The sequence below is a fragment of the Myotis nattereri genome (assembly GCF_964212035.1).
Source record: "Myotis nattereri genome assembly, chromosome: 7".
Lineage (NCBI taxonomy): Eukaryota > Metazoa > Chordata > Mammalia > Chiroptera > Vespertilionidae > Myotis > Myotis nattereri.
This window is the reverse complement of record NC_138082.1, coordinates 18,337,546-18,357,913: the sequence shown is the minus strand read 5'-3', so window position 1 is coordinate 18,357,913 and position 20,368 is coordinate 18,337,546. Positions and strand designations below refer to the sequence as shown.

At 38.0% G+C, this 20,368-nt stretch overlaps 1 protein-coding gene across 1 annotated transcript in view; it reads right to left on the bottom strand.

Annotated features, from left to right (window-relative positions):
• Nucleotides 1-20,368, bottom strand: part of SPAG16 (sperm associated antigen 16) — a 640,972-nt gene that overhangs the window by 578,693 nt on the left and 41,911 nt on the right. Inside the window, exons 8-9 of the mRNA XM_081095737.1 lie at nt 18,371-18,440; nt 9,007-9,116 (exon numbers count right to left, since the gene is read on the bottom strand). Coding sequence (XP_080951863.1) covers nt 9,007-9,116; nt 18,371-18,440 — 180 coding nt within the window. The remainder of the gene's footprint in view (nt 1-9,006; nt 9,117-18,370; nt 18,441-20,368) is intronic.

Sequence of the window (20,368 nt, the reverse complement as noted above, 5' to 3'; positions counted from 1 at the left end):
GGCCTTTTTCTTTTAAAATAAAAATGTGTATATGTGCCTACCAGTTTACAATAACACATTTTTTGAGTGATAATGCACTTATGTTTGCTTCAGATGGCAACCCATTTTCCTCTGCTCTCTTTTTGTCATATCAAAAATGGGTAATATCCGTCTCTGAAGAAAAATAAGGCATAGAAAGCATGAGCACACACTCTAGGATTATCTGACAGTGTCTTGTGATGGATTATTCCAAACAGTACATATCACTGCTCTTATCCTTCATCATCAGATCAAATGCATCATTTATCCAGGTTTTTTTCTAACCATGAACATTAAGTTCCAAAAGAAAGCAATAAACATCACTGCCACTTTGACATGCATTACAAATACCAGTGGGAAATATGTCACATGCTAGGCAACAAGGCAACTGAGATACAGTATGAAGGAAAATTGTAAACCAACGTATATTGCTTTAACTGTTGTTTAATGTTTGATAAGATGAATGTATAATTTATTTTAGCTTGTATTAACTGAGGAAGCAGTATTGTTCACAGGGATTACAATAATGCAACTATCATTTGTTCATCAGCTTTAAGAGCAGGAAGAAAATCTCTGCCATAGCAACTCCCAACATTTTTTATTTCATACAGACGATGTGCTCTATGATTTATTTCAGAACAGAAATATATAACAACCAAAAAAGGTAACTCCAAATGCATGCACATATACAACTAAAAAATTCTCTCTAAATAAACCATAGGTCAAATTATAAATAATAATGGAAATCTTAAAATACTTAAAACTGAACAAAATTTAAAATATTACGTGTAAGTAAAGAAAAAATAGGCATATAATAGAGAATTATAAAGTTCATATCTTGTACCATCAAAAATACCAATAAATTCATATATCTCCAGGAAGACAGATAAGTGATTGGAAGAGGTGGTGTGTGGGGTAACTCTAAAAAGGGAGGGAGAGAAATTGATATTATAAAAAATAAAAAATATAACTATGCCTCTATTAGAAATTTAAAAGATAAAAATATGGCAAATACCTTTACGATAAATTTGAAACTTAAGATACAATTGTCATATTCATGTAAATATTTTCATTAATAACAAAAATTGATTGAAGAAAAAATAACCTGTATAGTTCAATTATATTTAAAGATCTGCCTCAATAGAATAAAATTTTCCCATAAATGCATAACAACTCCTATTAGTTTTAAGATTTCGACCACACATTTTGGAACAGGTCTTACACAATATAAAAACTCTTTCAAAGCAGAGACAAAGAGGGGAATATTCTCCAACACATTCAATGATACCAAAATTATAAAAAGACAGTTACTAAAAAAAAACAAAAAACACTAAATGCCAAATTTCTTCATAAAATAGAAGTAACCATTGTCAGAAAATAACATTGAATTAGATCCAGTGATATATAAATCAGGTAACACGTGAATAAGGTCATTTCAGCCTAATAATGGAAGAAAATTTTTACATTCAAAAATCTATTATGCCATTTACCACATTAAAATATTAATGGAGAAAACCATCTCCAAGCAAAGAATTAAATATTAATTCATGATAAAACAAAATCTTAACACTTAAATATAAAATGATCCATTCATTTATGATTTTAAAAATGAACACTAACTTGATAAAAGACAAACATAGGATAGAATCTAGCATCAATACATTTTACCATATAAGAAATTACTGACAAATTCAACTACATTACAATGAAAAAAATTTTTGAGTTACTTTTTAAAAAATAAAAATTATCTATACTTTAGTTGTAAAACATGACAAAATGAAGAACTTCTAGTCAATAAAAGACACTATAAAAATAGAAAATATAAGTCACCATTTGGGGCAGGATATCTACTATTCATTTAACTGATCAAAAATTAATTTCTAAAATGCACTGCAGATAAAAGATCAATAATCTAATGGAAAAAATGAGCAAAATTTATGACCTAACATATAAATTGCTTATAAACAAAAGAGAAAATGTTTAATTTAATTATTAATCAGAAACATGAAAATTAAGACCCAATAGCAACTTTACTCATTAGATTGGCAAAAATCAAGAACCCTGGTAATACCAAGTTCTGGAAATGGTTTAAAGCTGTGGTCGGCAAATTGCGGCTTGCGAGCCACATGTGGTTCTTTGGCCCCTTGAGTGTGGCTTTTCCACAAAATACCACGTGCGGGTGCACGTACAGTGCGATTGAAACTTTGTGACGCATGCGCAGAAGTCAGTTTTCGGCCTGGGCGAGTCTATTTTGAAAAAGAACTGTTGATATTTGGCTCTGTTGACTAATGAGTTTGCCGACCACTGGTTGAAAGTAATAAAAACTGTGGATCTGTAAACATATTCATTCAACTAATTTGGAAAAGCATTTGACACTATCTAGTAAAATCCTCATCCCCAATGATCCAACAACTCCACTCCTAGATTAGTATACTTCAGAAAATCTTGCATATGTGCACCTAATGATGTACAAGAATATTCATGGCAGCACTGTTTATTAAATTAAAACTTTGGAAACAACCTTAGTGTGCCTCATTAATAAAATATAAAAAGTAAATATTTTCAAATAAGCTATATAAGGAATATGGAACAATCTTAGAAACAAAACACCAAATGAAAAAAGCAAACTGCAGACTACATATATATTACGTTCTTTTATCAACATATAATATATAATTAATGTAATTTATATGTTATACTCAAATATGCACATAATACATTTAAATTAAATATTACTAGAAAGTATTTTCTTTTTAAATTATTGTACATTCAATGCACAAATCCATAATGTTCCATAAAGTGTTATTCTGAAATATAGTGTAGATATTGTACTGACTGAGGTTTTCAAAATCCTGAGCATTTTTATTGTAATCTCATTTATGTATTTTCTAAATAATCCATGCTTAGGCATAATTAAAAATAAATAGTAGAGAAAAAAACCTGAGAATAATTAGCATTTCTTAATTGCTCTTATTCTGATTCATATTTGCTTGTTTTCATGTAAGCAGAATATATTTAGTGCAATAATATATTTCCACTTATTTGATTTTCTGCTCAGAACAGATTTATAAACAAGTTGGCTAATCCTTATGTATTTAACATGGCAGGATTTTATGAATAAATATTTTGATTAATATATCTCCTTAGGGATTTTTAATAAATTATTTCAACTGTTGAAGACACTCAACATTATTATAAAGTTATATGCATTAAAATTCCCATTTGCACATGGTTATAGAGTTTTTAATACCTTCCATATTTCTAAACTTTAAAACATGCAAAACTAATTTCCATTTTAGCAACTTTATGTCTGATAAATAGAATGATTTAACATCTTAATGTAATATTCACAATTACTGGCAAACTGTCGACCAGATCTTGGGATGATGCCAAACTCACAGAGATACTTTAGGCAAGAAAATAATAATAACTACAGAGCAATATTCAATAACACTATACAAAATGCAGCTAAATTTCATCTAATAAATGCAAAGCATCAGCATGTAAAAGCATTGAACTGCTCTTGAAATATGCCATCATCATAACCAGGGTGGCATAGCACATCATGATGCTATACGCTGTCATATCAGAGCTGAAGAAACTGTTTTTTTTCTTCATATTTTCATTATATTTAAACTGTAATCTATATAATCACTAGTAACTGTCATAATAAATATATTAAATAATATTTAAAATTTTCATTAAGTGAATCAAAATATACTAAAGCCCCTAAAGAATTGAGAGGAGTTTACAATTTTTATGAACCTAATGGCGTTCTAACATATAACAGGAAATGTGCAAACATTAGCATCGCAAATTAGCCACCATAATGCTCTAATTTCCATATCTCTGTTTGTATGTAATCTGAATTAGGAAAACCATACCTACAATCACAGAAAGCCATTACCTAATTATTCAAGTCATCTGATGTATAATAAAATAACCCAAAAAATGGTTACAAGGAATGACTAGAAGTCTAATGAACTTCTATTCAGTGTTACCTATATCATATTTCACACAAAAGAATGAAGTAGCATTAACAACTAAGTATTATTTATCTTCGGGTAAATAATCTCTTCTATAGAAACACTATCATTTCATAAGTATCAATTATAAATAGGTAGTATGGTAGGCATATTACATATACCATTAAATCGTGACAAAAATCCTTTGACTCACATAATATTCTCCCCAGTTTATAGAGTTGGAAGCATAGAAGTTTAGGATTTTCTCAGTTTTGTACAAGTAATAAAATAAGTGGTAGATGAGAGTTTCAAGTACAGATTAGGCTTCAAAGCAATTCATACTCTTAAACAACTCCTACCAAAATTCATGCTTCGGTATGTTAATAGATGCTATGCTGAAGAAAAAGGGTTATGATAGTTAATGTATGCAAGGATATTAGAAGTTATGACAGTTCCACATTAAGGCTAAAAAATAATATTCTTTTGCTCACTTAGCAAAAGATACATGTATATTTTTAGATAACAAATTATTTATTAATAAACATAAAACTAATTGATTAAAAATAATATAACTTAAATTAGTAATTGAAGTTAAAATCTAAACACCTGAACTTTAGGTAATTTTTTTCTTAAAATAATTTCTGAATAACTATTACTAAACCCCTGCTGCCTGGGTGAGTAATCTAAAAATTTTAGTTTGTATAAGCTTTTTAATTGTTCCTATAATAAGATGTTAATATTTAATTTAAGTACAAAATAATGTGAATATTTCCCAAAATATGTATTCCATGGTATTTATTTCTTTTATCTTTTAACAACATTTGAAAATTGGTTATGAAATATTTTGAAAACTTTATCGTATATATTGCAATGTTTATCCTTCACAACATATCCTCTGTTAGTATCTATTTGGAGAAGAAATATCTATGTTTTCTTGATAATATCTTTACAATTCTTTAAAACATGTTTCCCAGCAGAAATATATAATAAGAACATAAATATGTTTGCATCTGGGAGTGTATTCATCTAGGTAGGATGTTTTCATTTAAAAAGACATGTTTGTACTCCAACCAAAAAAAATATTTTCTAATTTTATTTTTATTAATCCTCACCTGAGGATATTTTTCCATTGATTTTTTAGAGGGACTGGAAGGGAAGGAGAGCGACAGAGAGGAAGAAACGTCAATGTGAGAGAGACACATCAATTGGTTGCCTCCCACATGCACGGTGACCAGGGCCGAGGATCGAGCCTGCAACCTAGACTCATGCCTTGACTAGAATCAAACCCAGGACCCTTTAGTCTTAAGGCCAACACTGAGCCAAATCGGCTACTGCCAACCAAAAATATATTTAAAATTAATTCAGGCCCTAACTAGTTTGGCTCAGTGGATAGAGAGTCGGCGTGCGGACTGAAGGGTCCAGGGTTCCATTCCAGTCAAGGGCACATACCCAGGTTGCAGGCTGGTAGATGAGAGTTTCAAGTACAGATTAGGCTTCAAAGCAATTCATACTCTTAAACAACTCCTACCGAAATTCATGCTACAGTATGTTAATAGATGCTATGCTGAAGGAAAAGGGTTATGATAGTTAATGTATGCAAGGATACTAGAAGTTATGACAGTTCTACATTAAGGCTAAAAAGTAATATTCTTTTGATCCCCAGTAGGGGGCATGTAGGAGGCAGCCAATCACTGATTTTCTCTCATCGCTGATGTTTCTCTCTCTCCCTCTCTCTTCCTCTCTGAAATCAATAAAATATATTTTTTTTTAAAAAAAGAATTAAATCAGGCAGTAAAAGGATGGAAGGAACAAGTTAGTAATCCCTTATCTTTCTTAATTTTCTTCCCAGTTTCTTGATATACTTTCAATGGTGGTGCTTTTTCTCTTTTCTTGCAAAATCACTGAATATGTAGGTCCGGACACTAGGTGAATGGAAGATTTTTAACATAAAAATTGAAATGTATAAGAACTGTGATTGTAAGCTACACACTTAATGAGTCATTAAACAACACATTTGAATTACAGTGGATGCTGTATGATCTGTTTATCTCTTCACAATGAAAAATAAATTCTACACATAAATATTACTGTTTAAAACTATTCAAATCTACATGGAATTCTTCTATTCTGCTTCTCTTTAATACAATGGCACATTGAAAAGTCTTACAAGCCATGGCACTTAGGAAACGAATCAAGAAATCATTTCTAAGTATGATTTACCACCTGAAAGAATGCGGATGCCATTAGGAGATGAAAGTGCTGCCGATGACAATCGCTGTCATCACACCTAAATCCTCACCGCCATTATCTTTACTGTTCTGAGTGCACTATTTGCTACCTGAACTCCTAACCTCTGTGTAGATAAACAAAATTTACCCAAACAAGAACAAGCACTACTTATTGACAGCAACCGTCATCCCAACAGCACTGCTTGCATTTGGCTGAGACTCAAATTAAGGCAGGTGGAGGAGTGGGAAAGGTTATGGAGGCAAAGAGGTAAGGTCTGCCCTGATGGGAAGTTGTTGGCATCGGGAAGCTGGAAGCTTCCAAAGATCTACCAAAGATACCATAAATTAGTGGTACCAATAAAGGATAATCCATAAGTTAATAGTAGTAACAGTGATAGTAAAATACTAAAATGAATATCACCAAAAAAAAAAATTATCAAAGCCTTTTCGTAACCCAAAAGCATTTAGTCTGCATTTTATTCAGATATTATATAGTCTTAGCCGGTTTGGCTTAGTGGATAGAGCATCGGCCTGCTGACCAAAAGGTCCTAGGTTTGATTCTGGTCAAGGGCACGTACCTTGGTTGCAGGCTCCTCCCTGGCCCTGACCCTGGTCAGGGCTCGTCCTGGTGGCAACCAATCGATGTGTTTCTTTCACAAAAATGTTTCTCTCTGTCTTTCTCTCTCTCTTCCATTCTCTCTAAAAATCAATGGAAAAATATCCTCGGGTGTGGATTAACAACAACAACAGCAACAACAAAAAACCACACAGATATTATATAATACTGAATTCCAATGCATACCATTGAGCGGGAAATGTTATTGATATTAGCTAAGTAAATGATTTATTATAGTATTTGAATTCATAACAATTTGTTGTTTTTATAGAACTATTGCTAAAATATATTATAATGTAAATGTGTTCATTTTTAAATGAATGCCAGATATTTTAGAACTCAAAGAAAACAACTACTTTGTGAAAAAAATTCATTACCTCAGTTAGATTTTTATGCAATTTTCATAAGAAGAAACTAAAACCCCTCACAGGGTTTTCTTTCTTCCTCATTTTTTTTCTCTTTGACCAGACATTTTTAATACCAATTTTTCTGTAAATAGTACAGAAGATTTTAACTATCAGCCTGATTACAAGGCAAAGGCACTCATTATAAGGAGATTCTTTTTAATATGGATGTGTTGTTTCATTATTGATATCAGAGAGGGGAAGGGAGAGGAAGAGACAGAAACATCAATGATAGAGAATCATTGATTGGCTGTCTCCTGCATGCTCCCTACCTGGGACTGAGCCCACAACCTGGGCATGTTCCCTGAGCCTGCATCGAACTGTGACCTCCTGGTTCATAGGTCGACATTTAACCATGAGCTACACTGGCTGGACTATAAGAATATTCTTAAATGGGATATAATTATTTCCATTCTACTTTTAAAGAAGATTAAGAAAATTTGAAGACATAATATCCTATATAAGAAAAGCCTAATATGCTAAGTGTCTGGTCGTCTGGTCGTCTGTTCAACCAATCAAAGGGTAATATTCTGATGATATGTTAAGGCCACTCAACCACTCACTATGACATGCACTGATCACCAGGGGGCAGACAGTCGACTGGTCAACCAGTCACTATAACATGCACTGACCACCAGGGGGCAGATGCTCTGACGAGTAGGTGAGCTTGCTGCTGGGGTCCTGCTGATCGGGACTCAGCAAGACTGGCCAGACATGTCCTGGAGCCCACCTGAGGTCCCTTCCCAGCTGGCCAACCTAATGCATTCCTCTCTAGCCCCGATCATACACTGGTGGGATCCCTTGGCCTGGCCTGTGCCCTCTCACAATCCGGGACCCTTCGGGGGGATGTTAGAGAGCCAGTTTCGGCCCGACGGCAGAATGACCAGTAGCTGCAACACAAACTGACCCCCAGGGGGCAGACGCTCAATGAAGGCGATGCCTCCTGCTGGTCCCCACAGGGGAAGTGTCACTCAGCCAGAAGCTGGGCTCATGGCTGGCGAGGGCAGCGGCATTGGCGGGAGCCTCCACAGCAGCACTAAGGATGTCCAACTGCTGGCTTAGGTCACTCCTCACAGGGAGTGGGTCTAAGCCAGCAGTTGGACATCCCCCAAGGGCTCCTGGACTGCAACAGGGCACAGGCTGGGCTGAGGGACCACCCTCAACTGCACAAATTTCAAGCACTGGGCCTCTAATGAAAAAATAAATAAGGAATGATCTAGGATTTATTTCTTTTGGAGAGAGGTAATTTTAAGCAGAAAAAATGAGCAGATGAGCAGACATGGTTGTGCTTAAGTTGGAATATATGGCAGAGTGGTTCACTGAGCCGTCCTCGCCACTAAGCAGTGTGTGTCCCTCAATGAACTAGTTACATAATGTTAGAGGACATTCATTTTCTATCCCTACACCAAGGGGCTCAGTGTACATAAGCTCTAAACTCCTTTTCCAGTAAAATAATGATACCCTATGACAGTGATGGCGAACCTTTTGAGCTCGGCGAGTCAGCATTTTGAAAAACCCTAACTTAACTCTGGTGCCGTGTCACATATAGAAATTTTTTGATATTTGCAACCATAGTAAAACAAAGATTTATATTTTTGATATCTATTTTATATATTTAAATGCCATTTAACAAAGAAAAATCAACCAAAAAAATGAGTTCACGTGTCACCTCTGACATGCGTGTCATAGGTTCGCCATCACTGCCCTATGAGTTGGTGGACCTGGAGATCTGAGGGTCAAGTGTAAATTAATGGAGACAAAAATAAATATCATACCTTTCTATTATCTTTCATCCTGATTTTACTTTTGTATTGTTCCCTAGCTTCACGAAGACCTCTCTGAGTAGGACCTTCTGGTACAAATTCCTTTTCATAGCCAGGAATAGCTACAAGATAGCACATTTGTCATTAATATGCATGCTGTTTTTCTGTAAGAAATACAACAAAAAATATGAAAGCCAAAGTCATGATACATGTTTTAAACTAATAATATTGAAACCATACCAAAATGTCGTAAGTGAAGTCTCAAATTCATTTACCAAAAATGCAAGATGGCACTCCTGCAAGGCTAATGAAATGGCATTGCAAGCCAGCTAGTAAGCATAGGAGCCAATCTCCAAAACATTATATCCAAATTCCTGTTATCATGAGGTTTCATGTGCTTATAAACAAAGTTGAAGAGGGTCAAAGGAGAGTATGATAAGCAACAACAAAATTTCACAAATGGAACTAAATAATAAATAAGGGATTTAAAAAAGAATAATGTATTAATAAAATACTACTCTCTACTAGCATGCTTCTAGATGTTGAGAAAACCAGAAAAGAAAAAAAAAAAAACAGGACAATATTCCAATATAGTTGTAAAATTGGTCTCTAAACTCTTGGACATAAAGAACATTCCTGCCCTAACCAATTTGGCTCAGTGGATAGAGCGTCGGCCTGCGTAATGAAGGGTCCCAGGTTCGATTCCAGTCAAGGGCATGTACCTTGGTTGCAGGCACGTCCCCAGTGGGGAGTGTGCAGGAGGCAGCTGATCGATGTTTCTCTCCCATCAATGTTTCTGATCTCTCTCCCTCTCCCTTCCACTCTGTTAAATATCAATAAAATATATTTTTTAAAAAAAGAACATTCCTAATGGAATCATCTGAGGGAAAAATAAAAGTGATAGGAAAAATCTCTTTTCTTTTCATATATTTCCATATATACCATGTCTAAATAGATATAGTTTCCCCCTGTATTTCTAAGCAACAAGCTGATTTCAAATAAATAATATGATTAGCATTCTACTTTGATTCATCCAATATCATGGCATGTTTAAAATTTTTTAATAATATTACTCCAGATGAGTCCAATATTTGTCTTATTCCCTAAATTTGAATTAAATAAAAATTCATTTGTCTTTTCCCAACCAAAGTTCAGCATAAATGACAATTAATTGTTCCCTAACTATAGAGTGAATTCAATTTTAATCTGGAGAACTTCTGCCCAAAGTAAATATATAGATGACAGAAAGAAAACAAATTGATAAAATATTTTAAAAATTAAACTAAGCCCTGGATGTTGTGGCACTGAAAGTTATCGGGTTCCATTACCCATCAGAATCAGGGCACATGCCCAGACTGCACTGCAGGTCTCTCTCTCCTCTCTCTCTCTCTCTCTCTCTCTCTCTCTCTCTCTCTCTCTCTCTCTCTTCCTCTCTGCCTAAAATCAATAAAAACATTTCATTGGGTTAGGATTTAAAAAAAAAACAAAACATAAACTAAAATCAGTGAAAGGAGAGGGAGGGTGTTAAATATATGAAAATTATTGTGAAGGCCAACAGGCTTTAAATGAGGAACAAACCACTTAACCAATAAATCCAACATCTTTTCCAATTATAATCCCTAGCTAAGCAAGGTTTCAAGTGGATCAGGCAATCAGAGTGATGATAGATGATGAGATCACACAGTCAAATGCAGACACCAGAAGCTGAGGAAAAGTTATTGCAAAGGCATTGCAAGTCCCATGTCTAAAAGGAGAGTGCATGTTTGCAAGGACCAAAAAAATATTCAGTACAGGATTTAAGAAGTTAATTTTATGCAGGTAATTAGAAATATTCAACTAAAAGAATTTATTTCTTCATGTTGGATAGGAACTTATTCCCTTCGATCAAAAGCCACTTCAAAATATCACAGATAAAAATATAATTACAAACTTGATCTCCCAAATAACTTATAAATGTCAGCTTAGTAAAACATGAAATGTGTTCCATTTTTTAATTAAATTAAATATCAAGAGATAATTTCTTAAAGGAGTTATCTGTAAACCATTAGTTTATTTTAATAGAGATGTCAAGAATAAACACGTAAAATCATAAACTATTAGAGCTGAATATAGCCTTAGAGATTAGCACCAATCAAGTGCACAAAGTTCCTCAACCTTTAAGCCATTTTTATTATTCTTTTTCAGAATTTTTGGGAGTTAAAGTTCCTAAGATTATAACAGTTTCATATTAATCTTTCATATTTATATCAAATTATATACTTAAAAGTGATCTACATCTAAGACAAATAATTGTTTGATTTAAATAGGCATACATATGCAAATGCAGTAGGCAAAAAATGTAGACAATAATCACATAAAGAAAATTATGTAAACATTTTTGCGCATCATCCAACCATTTTTCTATGCATATATTTAAGACATGCCCTCATACTATATCAATGTTTTTTATTTCTTAACATTATATTAAGTTAAGATAATACATGTGCATTTCCTTATGCATGATTTTTAAAGGCTTTTTAGTATTGTATGACCAACTATATTTAGACATTCACTTGTGGTTAAAGGTTAAGATTGCTTGTATTGTTTTGTTACTATAGATATGACTGCAATAAACAGTCATATACGTGTGTATAGTAGTCTCTTTAGGCATCACTGAACATAACTGATATTGCTTTAACATAAAATCTTAGGAAAGGAACTACTGAACCAAGGATAAGTAAAACATTTCAAATATACTAATGCTACATATTTCTTTTAAACTTTAATAAATTAGAGAATATAATGAATAGTCATCTGGAAATAACAGGAAGTTATGTTTATTAAGAAAATTCACCATTTCAACATCTTTCTATTATTTAGAGTTTCCCATCATTCTTTTTTAAATCAACTTCATTGAGGTATAGTTTACATACAATGAAATGCATATTTTTAAAGCATAGAGTTGGAAAAGTTTTATCAAAGAGAAGTTAGCATATAACAACCACCCAGCTCAAGATATAGAACTTTTGCACCACCCCAAAATTATTTTATCTTTTACAAGCCTAATAAATATTACCTAATTTTTATCAGTCATTTTCTTTTATGAAAATTAAGAAGAGAAAAACTCAATCTTTATGTTAACCATAATTTAGCATTTCTAAATCTCAATATTCAATTCTGTAGATCTGAATTTCCTTGTGGCATTTTTTTCTTTCAGCACAAAGAAAATCATTTAGTATTTACTGTATTTCAAAATGGCTTGCAACAAAATCTCTCAGCTTTCATTTATATTAAAACTAGAGGCCTGGTGCACAAAAATTTGTGCACTTGGGGGTGGGGGATCCTTAAGCCCAGCCTGCACCCATTTGCATTTCAGGACCCCTTGGGGGATGTCCACCTGTTGACTTAGGCCCACTCCCCAGGGGATCAGGCCTAAGCTTGCAGTCATATATCCTTCTGGCAGCCAGGGAACCCTCAGGGAATGCCCAACTAAAGGCTTAGGCCCCTAAGGGATCGGGCCCAAACCGTTAGTTGGACATTCTTAGTGCTGCCACAGAGGTGGGAGAGGCTCTGGCCACCACCTCTGTGCTGGCCGGCCATGAGCCAGCTTCTGGCTGAGTGGCACTGCCCGTATGGAAGTGCACTAAGCACCAGGGGGCAGCTCCTGCATTGAGCGTCTGCCCCCTGGTGGCCAGTGCGCAACCGGCTATTCTGCCGTTCAGTCAATTTGCATATTAGCCTTTTATTATTATTACTAGAGGCCCAGTGCACAAAAATTTGTGCACTCGGGGGGGAGGGGTCCCTCAGCCCGGCCTGTGCCCTCTCGCAGTCTGGGACCCCTCGGGAGATAACAACCTGCTGGCTGAGGCCTGCTCCCGGGTGGCAGAGGGCAGGCCCAATCCCTAGGTGCAGCCCCTGGTCGGGCTCAGAGCAGGGCCAATTGGGGAGATGGGGCACCGCCCCTGTCATGCACAGAGCAGGGCGATCGGGAGGTTGTGATGCCACCCTCAGTCACACTCAGAGTAGGGCCGATTCAGGGGTTGGGGCACCGCCCCCCGTCACACTCAAGGCAGGGTCGATGGGGAGGTTGCGGCGCCACCCCCTGTCACGCACAGAGCAGGGCCGATCAGGGGGTTAGGGAGTTCCCCCATCACACACAAAGCAGGGCCAATCAGGGGGTTGGAGCGCTGCCCCCTGTCACACACAGAACAGGGCCCATCAGGGGGGTTGGGGCTCCGTACCCTGTCACGCACAGAGCAGCGCCAATCAGGGGTTTGGGGAGCTCCCCCCTGTCACGCACAGAGCAGGGCGGATCAGGGGGTTGGGACGCTGCCCTCTATCACCCACAGAGCAGGGCCAATCAGGGGGTTGGGGCACCGCCACTGTCACACTCAGGGCAGGGCCGATCCGGAGGTTATGGCTCTACCCCATCACACACAGAGCAGGGTCCGTGGGGCGGGGGGGGGGGGGGGGGTTGGCGCGCCGCACCTTGTCACACACAGAGCAGGGCCGATCAGGGGGTTGGGGCACCGCAGCCTGTCACACACAGAGCCGCAGGGCGATCAGGGGGTTGGGGAGCTCCCCCCTATCAGGCACAGAACAGGGCTGATCAGGGGTTTGGGGCGTCTTCCCCTGTCACGAACATAGCAAGGCGGATAGGGAGGTTGTGGCCCCGCCCCCTGTGACACACAGAGCCGCAGGGCGATCAGGGGGTTTGGGCACTGCACCCTGTCACACTGATCCCGGTGCCAGGAGGCCTCTCAGCTCTGCTGATCCCGGTTCTGGGAGGCATATTACCCTTTTACTATATAGGATAGAGGCCTGGTACATGGGTGGGGGCCGGCTGGTTTGCCCTGAAGGGTGGGGGTCCCCACTGGGGTGCCTGGCCAGCCTGGGTGAGGGGATGATGGCTGTTTGCAGCTGGTCACACACCCTTCAGGGTGGGGGTCCCCACTGGGGTGCCTGGCCAGTCTGGGTGAGGGGCTGAGGGCTGTTTTCATGCTGGCAGGTGACTAAAGCTCCCAACCGCTCCTTTTTTTCTTTTTCTTTTTTTATTCTGGGCCAGCTTTAGCTCTGGCTCCAGCTCTGAGGCCTCTGCTGCTGAAAGCAGGTATCTGGTTTGTTTGTGTTCTATAATCGAAACACTGTATCAACTCCAGCTCTGAGATCCTGGCTCGCTGAAAGCAGGTTTCTGGGGTTTTATTTAGCTTCTGTATTTGTAAGAATGTTTCAAACTGCAAGCTCAGAGGCCGGCAGCGGCAGGCGGGGAACGTTGGAGTCCTCCGTCACTGAAGCAAGCAAGCCTCATGTTAGTTTCAAGCTGCCTGGCTGCCGGCCGCCATCTTGGCTGGCAGTTAATTTGCATATCTTGCTGATTAGCCAATGGGAAGGGTAGCAGATGTACGCTAATTAGCATGTTTCTCTTTTATTAGATAGGATATAGGATGTCCCTATTTCCCCCCTTTTGCCCCCTTTACCCAGCTCTTGCCCCCCACTTCTCTCTGGCCATCACCATACTGTTGTCTGTGTCCATGGGTTGTGCATATATTTTCTTTGGCTAATCCAGGGGTGGGCAAACTTTTTGACTCGAGGGCCACAATGGGTTCTTAAACTGGACCGGAGGGCCGGAACAAAAGCATGGATGGAGTGTTTGTGTGAACTAATATAAATTCAAAGTAAACATCATTACATAAAAGGGTACGGTCTTTTTTTTCAATAGTTTTATTCATTTCAAATGGGCCGGATCCGGCCCGCGGGCCGTAGATTGCCCACGGCTGGGCTAATCCCTTCTTTAAATTCACTTCTTTAAATTTTTATTTTCAGATAAGTGCTTATAACTGCACTATTATATATTTTCTATTATATCATTTAGAATTAAGATATTTTCTAATTGAACCCTTGTAAATTTTAGCACAATTTAATAAATTATGCTAGAAGCTTTCAGGAGATTTTTCATGTAATGCAGATATATTTCAATTATTATTTTATTAATTTTTAATTTTTTAATATTTTAATTTGAAATAATCTCATACATGTAAAAAAAAACTATAAAATACTACAGCATATTATATGTACCCTTCACCCAATTTCTTAGGTGTTAATAATTTAAACATAACCATTATACAACTAACAAAATTTGGAATATATTTTTCTTATAATCTCTTTAATGTTACTTAATCCATTTACTTTGTTTTTGTTAATCTTCACCCAAGGATATTTTTCCATTGAATTTTAGAGAGAGTGAAGGGGAAGGGAGAGACACATTGATTGGTATCCTCCTGCACATGCTCTGATAGGGACTGGGGATCAAGCCAGCAACTGAGGTACATGCCCTTGACTAGAATCGAACCTGGGACCCTTCAGTTCACGGGCTAATGCTCTATCCACTGAGCAAAACAGGTTGCATCTTAATTCATTTACTTTTAATCTACATGTGTCTTTATATTTAAAGTGGGTTTTGTTTTTAATTCACCCTCATGATCTGTCTTTTAATTGGTGCATTTATGCCACTGACTTTCAGAGTGCTTACTGATAGAGTTACTGCCATATCTGGAGGCTTCTAGGGCCACCGGGGCCCGCCAGCGGCCTGGGACCAGATCGGGTCCCAGGCGGCAGGCAGGTGGCTCCTGGGGCTTGCGGGATTCGGTCCCGGGCAGCAGGCAAACAGCTTCTGGCATCACCACCATCTTTGTTGGCGGTTAATTTGCATATCTTGCTGATCAGCCAATGGGAGGCATAGTGAAGGTATGGTTAATTACCATGTTTGGCTATTATTAGATAGGATGTCTATTCTTCACCCTCATATTAGAAGAATATTTTTGTTGTATAGAAAATTCTGAATTAAAATTTTGTCACATTTTATTTTATTTATTTATTTTTAATCCTCACCCAAGGATATTTTCCCATTGATTTTAGAGAGTGGAAGAGAAAGGGAAAGACAGAGAGAAACATATCAATTTGTTGCCTCATGCAGGGTGATGGGAAGCCTGCAACCAAGGTACATGCCTTTGAGGGGACTGGGACCTTAGGTTTGCAGCCCAGTGCTCTATCCACTTAGCCAAACCTACTAGGACAAAATTTTGCCACATTTTAAAGATGTCATTTCATTGTTCCTAGCTATCACTGTTTCTCATGTGAAATCAGCCTTTATTTGTATTATTGTTTTCCTTTATGTAATACTAGAGGTCCGGTGAATGAAATTTGTGCACTGGGGCAGGGGGTGTCCCTCAGCCCAGCCTGCACCCTCTCCAATCTGGGACCCCTCGGGGGATGTCCAACTGCTGGAATTCCCTCTCACAATCCGGGACTGCTGGATCCCAATTGTTCACCTGCCTGCCTGCCTGATTGCCCCCTAACCACTCCCCTGCCAGCAAGATTGATGCCTAACTGCTCCCCTGACAGCCTGATCGCCCCCAATTGCCCTCCCTGGCAGGCCCAGTCACCCCTAATTGCCCTCCCCTGCTGGCATGATCACCCACAACTACCCTCCCCTGCCAGCCATCTTGTGGAAGCCATCTTTGACCACATGGGGGTGGCCATCTTGTGCGAGGGCATGAGGGTCAATTTGCATATCACCTCTTCATTATATAGGATGAGAGGCCTGATGCACAAAATGTGTGCAAGGGGCTCGGCCCTCACAGCCGATAGCGGTTTGCCTCAGCCCTCACAGCCCCAGCTTCATCCAGAAGGTCATCCAGTCTAATTAGCATATTATGCTTTTATTATTATACATGTCTTTTCTCTCTTGTTTAAATCTTTTGTTTAAATATTCTGATGCCCCATTCTCATTCTTTTCTCCTTTGGGAATCTAATTACATATTGTTAAATAGATAAATTTTATTTTTTTTTCCTATTTCTTCTTTAGAACAATTATTTTTATTTATCTCTTAAAATTCACTGGCATTTCAGTAATCTGCAATCTGTTGATAAGTATACAATTTTCTTTGTAGTTGTCTTTTTCAGTACTAGAATTTCTATTTCCTTTTTTTTTGTTTCCATTTGTCTACCAAGATTCCCTATCTCTTCACTTATTGATGTCATCTTTTCTTGTAAATCCTTGACCACATTCTAAATAGCCTCTTTAGGCCTAAACAATTTGGCTCAGTGGATAGAGTGTTGGCCTGCAGACTGAACGGTCTCAGGTTCAATTCCGGACATCGATGTTTCTAAAATTCTATCCCTCTTTCTTCCTCTCTGTAAAAAATCAATAAAGTATATTTTAAAAAAATAAATAGATAGCCTCTTTAATATCTGTATTTGCTAAATCTAACACCTGAGCTGTATCAGTGTAGATTTCCATTTATTGCTCTTTTTCTTGATTGTTGCTCATATTTTCATGTTTCTACAATATGACTAGAACATTTTAATTAAATACGGAGAAATATATGTGAGAGGTCATAAATAATCTGAACTGTCTTCCTCTGAAGGGTATTTTTTTTTTCTGGCACACAGTTTAATTTTTTGGTCCCCTTGAATTTCAAGGCTTGATTTTACACTTTGTATGGTAGATCCATGGAAAGCGCCAAATATTGCCCAAGGTTCTCTCACTTGGCAAGATTCAAACTCTAATCTCTACTTCTTCTAAGAACTTGGTGTAAGCTTTGTTTTTTTTATTTTAGAGGGTGGCCACAGGATGCTGAATGGTAATCCCAGGTTACAGGCTGGTAAAGAAGTCTTTCCACGCAGGTGTGGCGAGAACTCCACGTCCCCCATTGCTGGCTGACCTCTAGAACCTCTGGTCTCCTCTTTGGATAAGTCTCAGTCAGTCTTGCATGTATTGTTCAGCCATCAACTAAGGATTTGTAGTCAACTCCTTCACAAGCGGAGCTACTGCTCATTGCAGGACCCACTTATCTGGTGCCCTTTCCCATGTGTTTTAGTTGCTATCACAACTCGCCTTTCCAGTTCCTGAAGACCTGCCCCACCTTTCTTGATTTCCATGGAGCTGATTTGAAAAATTCCCCAGGCACAAAGTCATGTTGACAATGGAGCTGGACTTATACATTTTCCTTCTATCATTTGCCTTCTGTGACTTGTGCTATTTTCCAATGGTTAAACATAGTTACCATATATATATATATATATATATATATATATATATATATATATATATATAGTCTAGTTTTAGAGTTATTTTGGGGAGAAGACTAGTCTGGTACCAGATACTCTGTCATACCCAGAAATCCTCCCATTTGGTTTACTCATATTTTTCTCTAAAATTAACTTATATGGATTCACATCAATACTTCCTCTTGGTCTTTTCATTAACATTTTAATTTGTAAAATAGTTAACATATGATTTATTCACTTTTAAAGATCTCTAAGATTTTGAGCTATGGTAAGGTTGTGAAATCACCAACCAATATTAAAATATAGTTTTATCACATTATACTTTTACCTCTAGTTTTAGTAGCTTGGAAACTCGGCACTGGCTCCACAAGCCTTGATGATATTTGACATTCAGAGAGCTAAAAAAAAAAAAAAAATCCAAAAATATGGGGTTATAAACTGACGCAAAAAAGGTTTAAAAGTGCAATGTTTAAGTATTGATTGTAAAATATAAAAAACTTATTAATCTCTCTTGAATTAAGTCTTATATATTTAAAATTTTACAAAATAAATCACAACAAAAGAAAAATATAATATTGAGTTTAAATTAAATTCCATAGGCAAATATTAAGTACCTATTATAGTTAAGCATTTGAAACACTTTTTTTATTTTTATTTTTAATCCTCACCTAAGGATATGTTTTTGTTGATTTTTTAATGAAAGGAAGGGGCAGAGAGAGAGAGAAACATCAATTGGTTGCCTCCCATATATACCATGACCAGGGATCAAACCCACAACCTAGGTACGTTCCCTGACCTAAAATCAACCCTAACCTTTTGGTGTATGGGATGATGTTCCAATCAACTGAGCCACCTAGCTAAGGCTGAAACATTAATTTTACAGCATAGTTTCCTGAATTAAGAATACTCATCCCACACTCTGAATAATAATCAATATTCAGATTTCTACTTTAAGAGACACTTCCCTCTGTTGAAATTGCTTCACAACAACTTAATTAATATTTATGTTCATAAAACATGAGGTAGGTATTAGTTGGGGAATAAAATATGAAGAGACTGTTATTATTCCTAAAACTCTTAGCTAATTTTCCACCCATAGAGATTCCTTGTTTTATTAAATATATTATAATTAAGACTATTTTTTAGTTTGGTGGCATACCAATTCCCTATATTTCCTGAAGAATAGACTTAAATTAAAAACTCAACCTTAAAAAGATAAAAAAAGTATCTCATCCCTCATTGCATATGATTACACCAACAAAAAACACCATATGTTTAGTTATGTACAGAATTACACATTTGTTACTTAGAATTCTTCTTTGAGGAGATATTTACTTCTCCCTTTTATTCTTCCATCTTCCATTTATTTATATAATTAGAGGCCCGGTGCACAAAAATTTGTGAACTTGCGGGGGGTCCCTCAGCCCGGCCTATGCCCTCTCGCAGTCTGGGACCCCTTGGAGGATGTCCACCTGCTGGCTTAAGCCCACTCCCTGGGGGATCAGGCCCAAGCTGGCAGTCAGACATCCCTCTGGCAGCCCGGCAGCCCTTGGCGGATGTCCACTTGCCAGCGGGGAGCAGACCTAAGCTGCAGTTGGACATCCTTAGTGCTGCTGAGGAAGTAAGAGAGGCTCCCACCACCACCGCTGTGCTGGCAGCCGTAAGCCTGGCTTGTGGTTGAGCAGAGCTCCCCCTATGAGAGCACACTGACCACAAGGGGGCAGCTCCTGCATTGAGCATCACCCCCTGGTGGTCAGTGTGTGTCATAATGACCAGTCATTCCCAGTGGTTCTGCTGTTAGGGTCAATTTGCATATTACCCTTTTATTATATAGAATAGAGGCCTGGTGCACGGGTGAGGGCTGACTTGTTTGCCCTGAAGAGTGTCCTGGATCAGGGTGGGGGGTCTGCTGGGGTACCTGGCCAGCCTAGGTGAGGGGCTGAGGGCCATTTTCAGGCTGCCCACACCCCCTTCAGGGTGGGGGTCCCCACTGGAGTGCCTGGCCAGCCTGGGTGAGGGACTGATGGCTGTTTTCAGACTGACAAAGCCCTCTGCCAACTGAAGCTCCCAGCCTTGCCTTTTTTGTTCTTTTTTATTCGCTCAGCTCTGTGGCTATGGCAACTGGAAGCAGGTATCTGGGGTTTATTTACCTTCTATAATTGAAACTTTGTTGCCTTGAGAGGAGGCAGCAGCCGGCCGGGAAGCTTGGCTTCCTCCATCATTGGGGCAACCAAGCCTTCTGCTCACTTCAGCTCTGTGGCTGCCGGCCGCCATCTTGGTTGGGTTAATTTGCATATGGATGCTCTGATTGGTTGGTGGGCGTGGC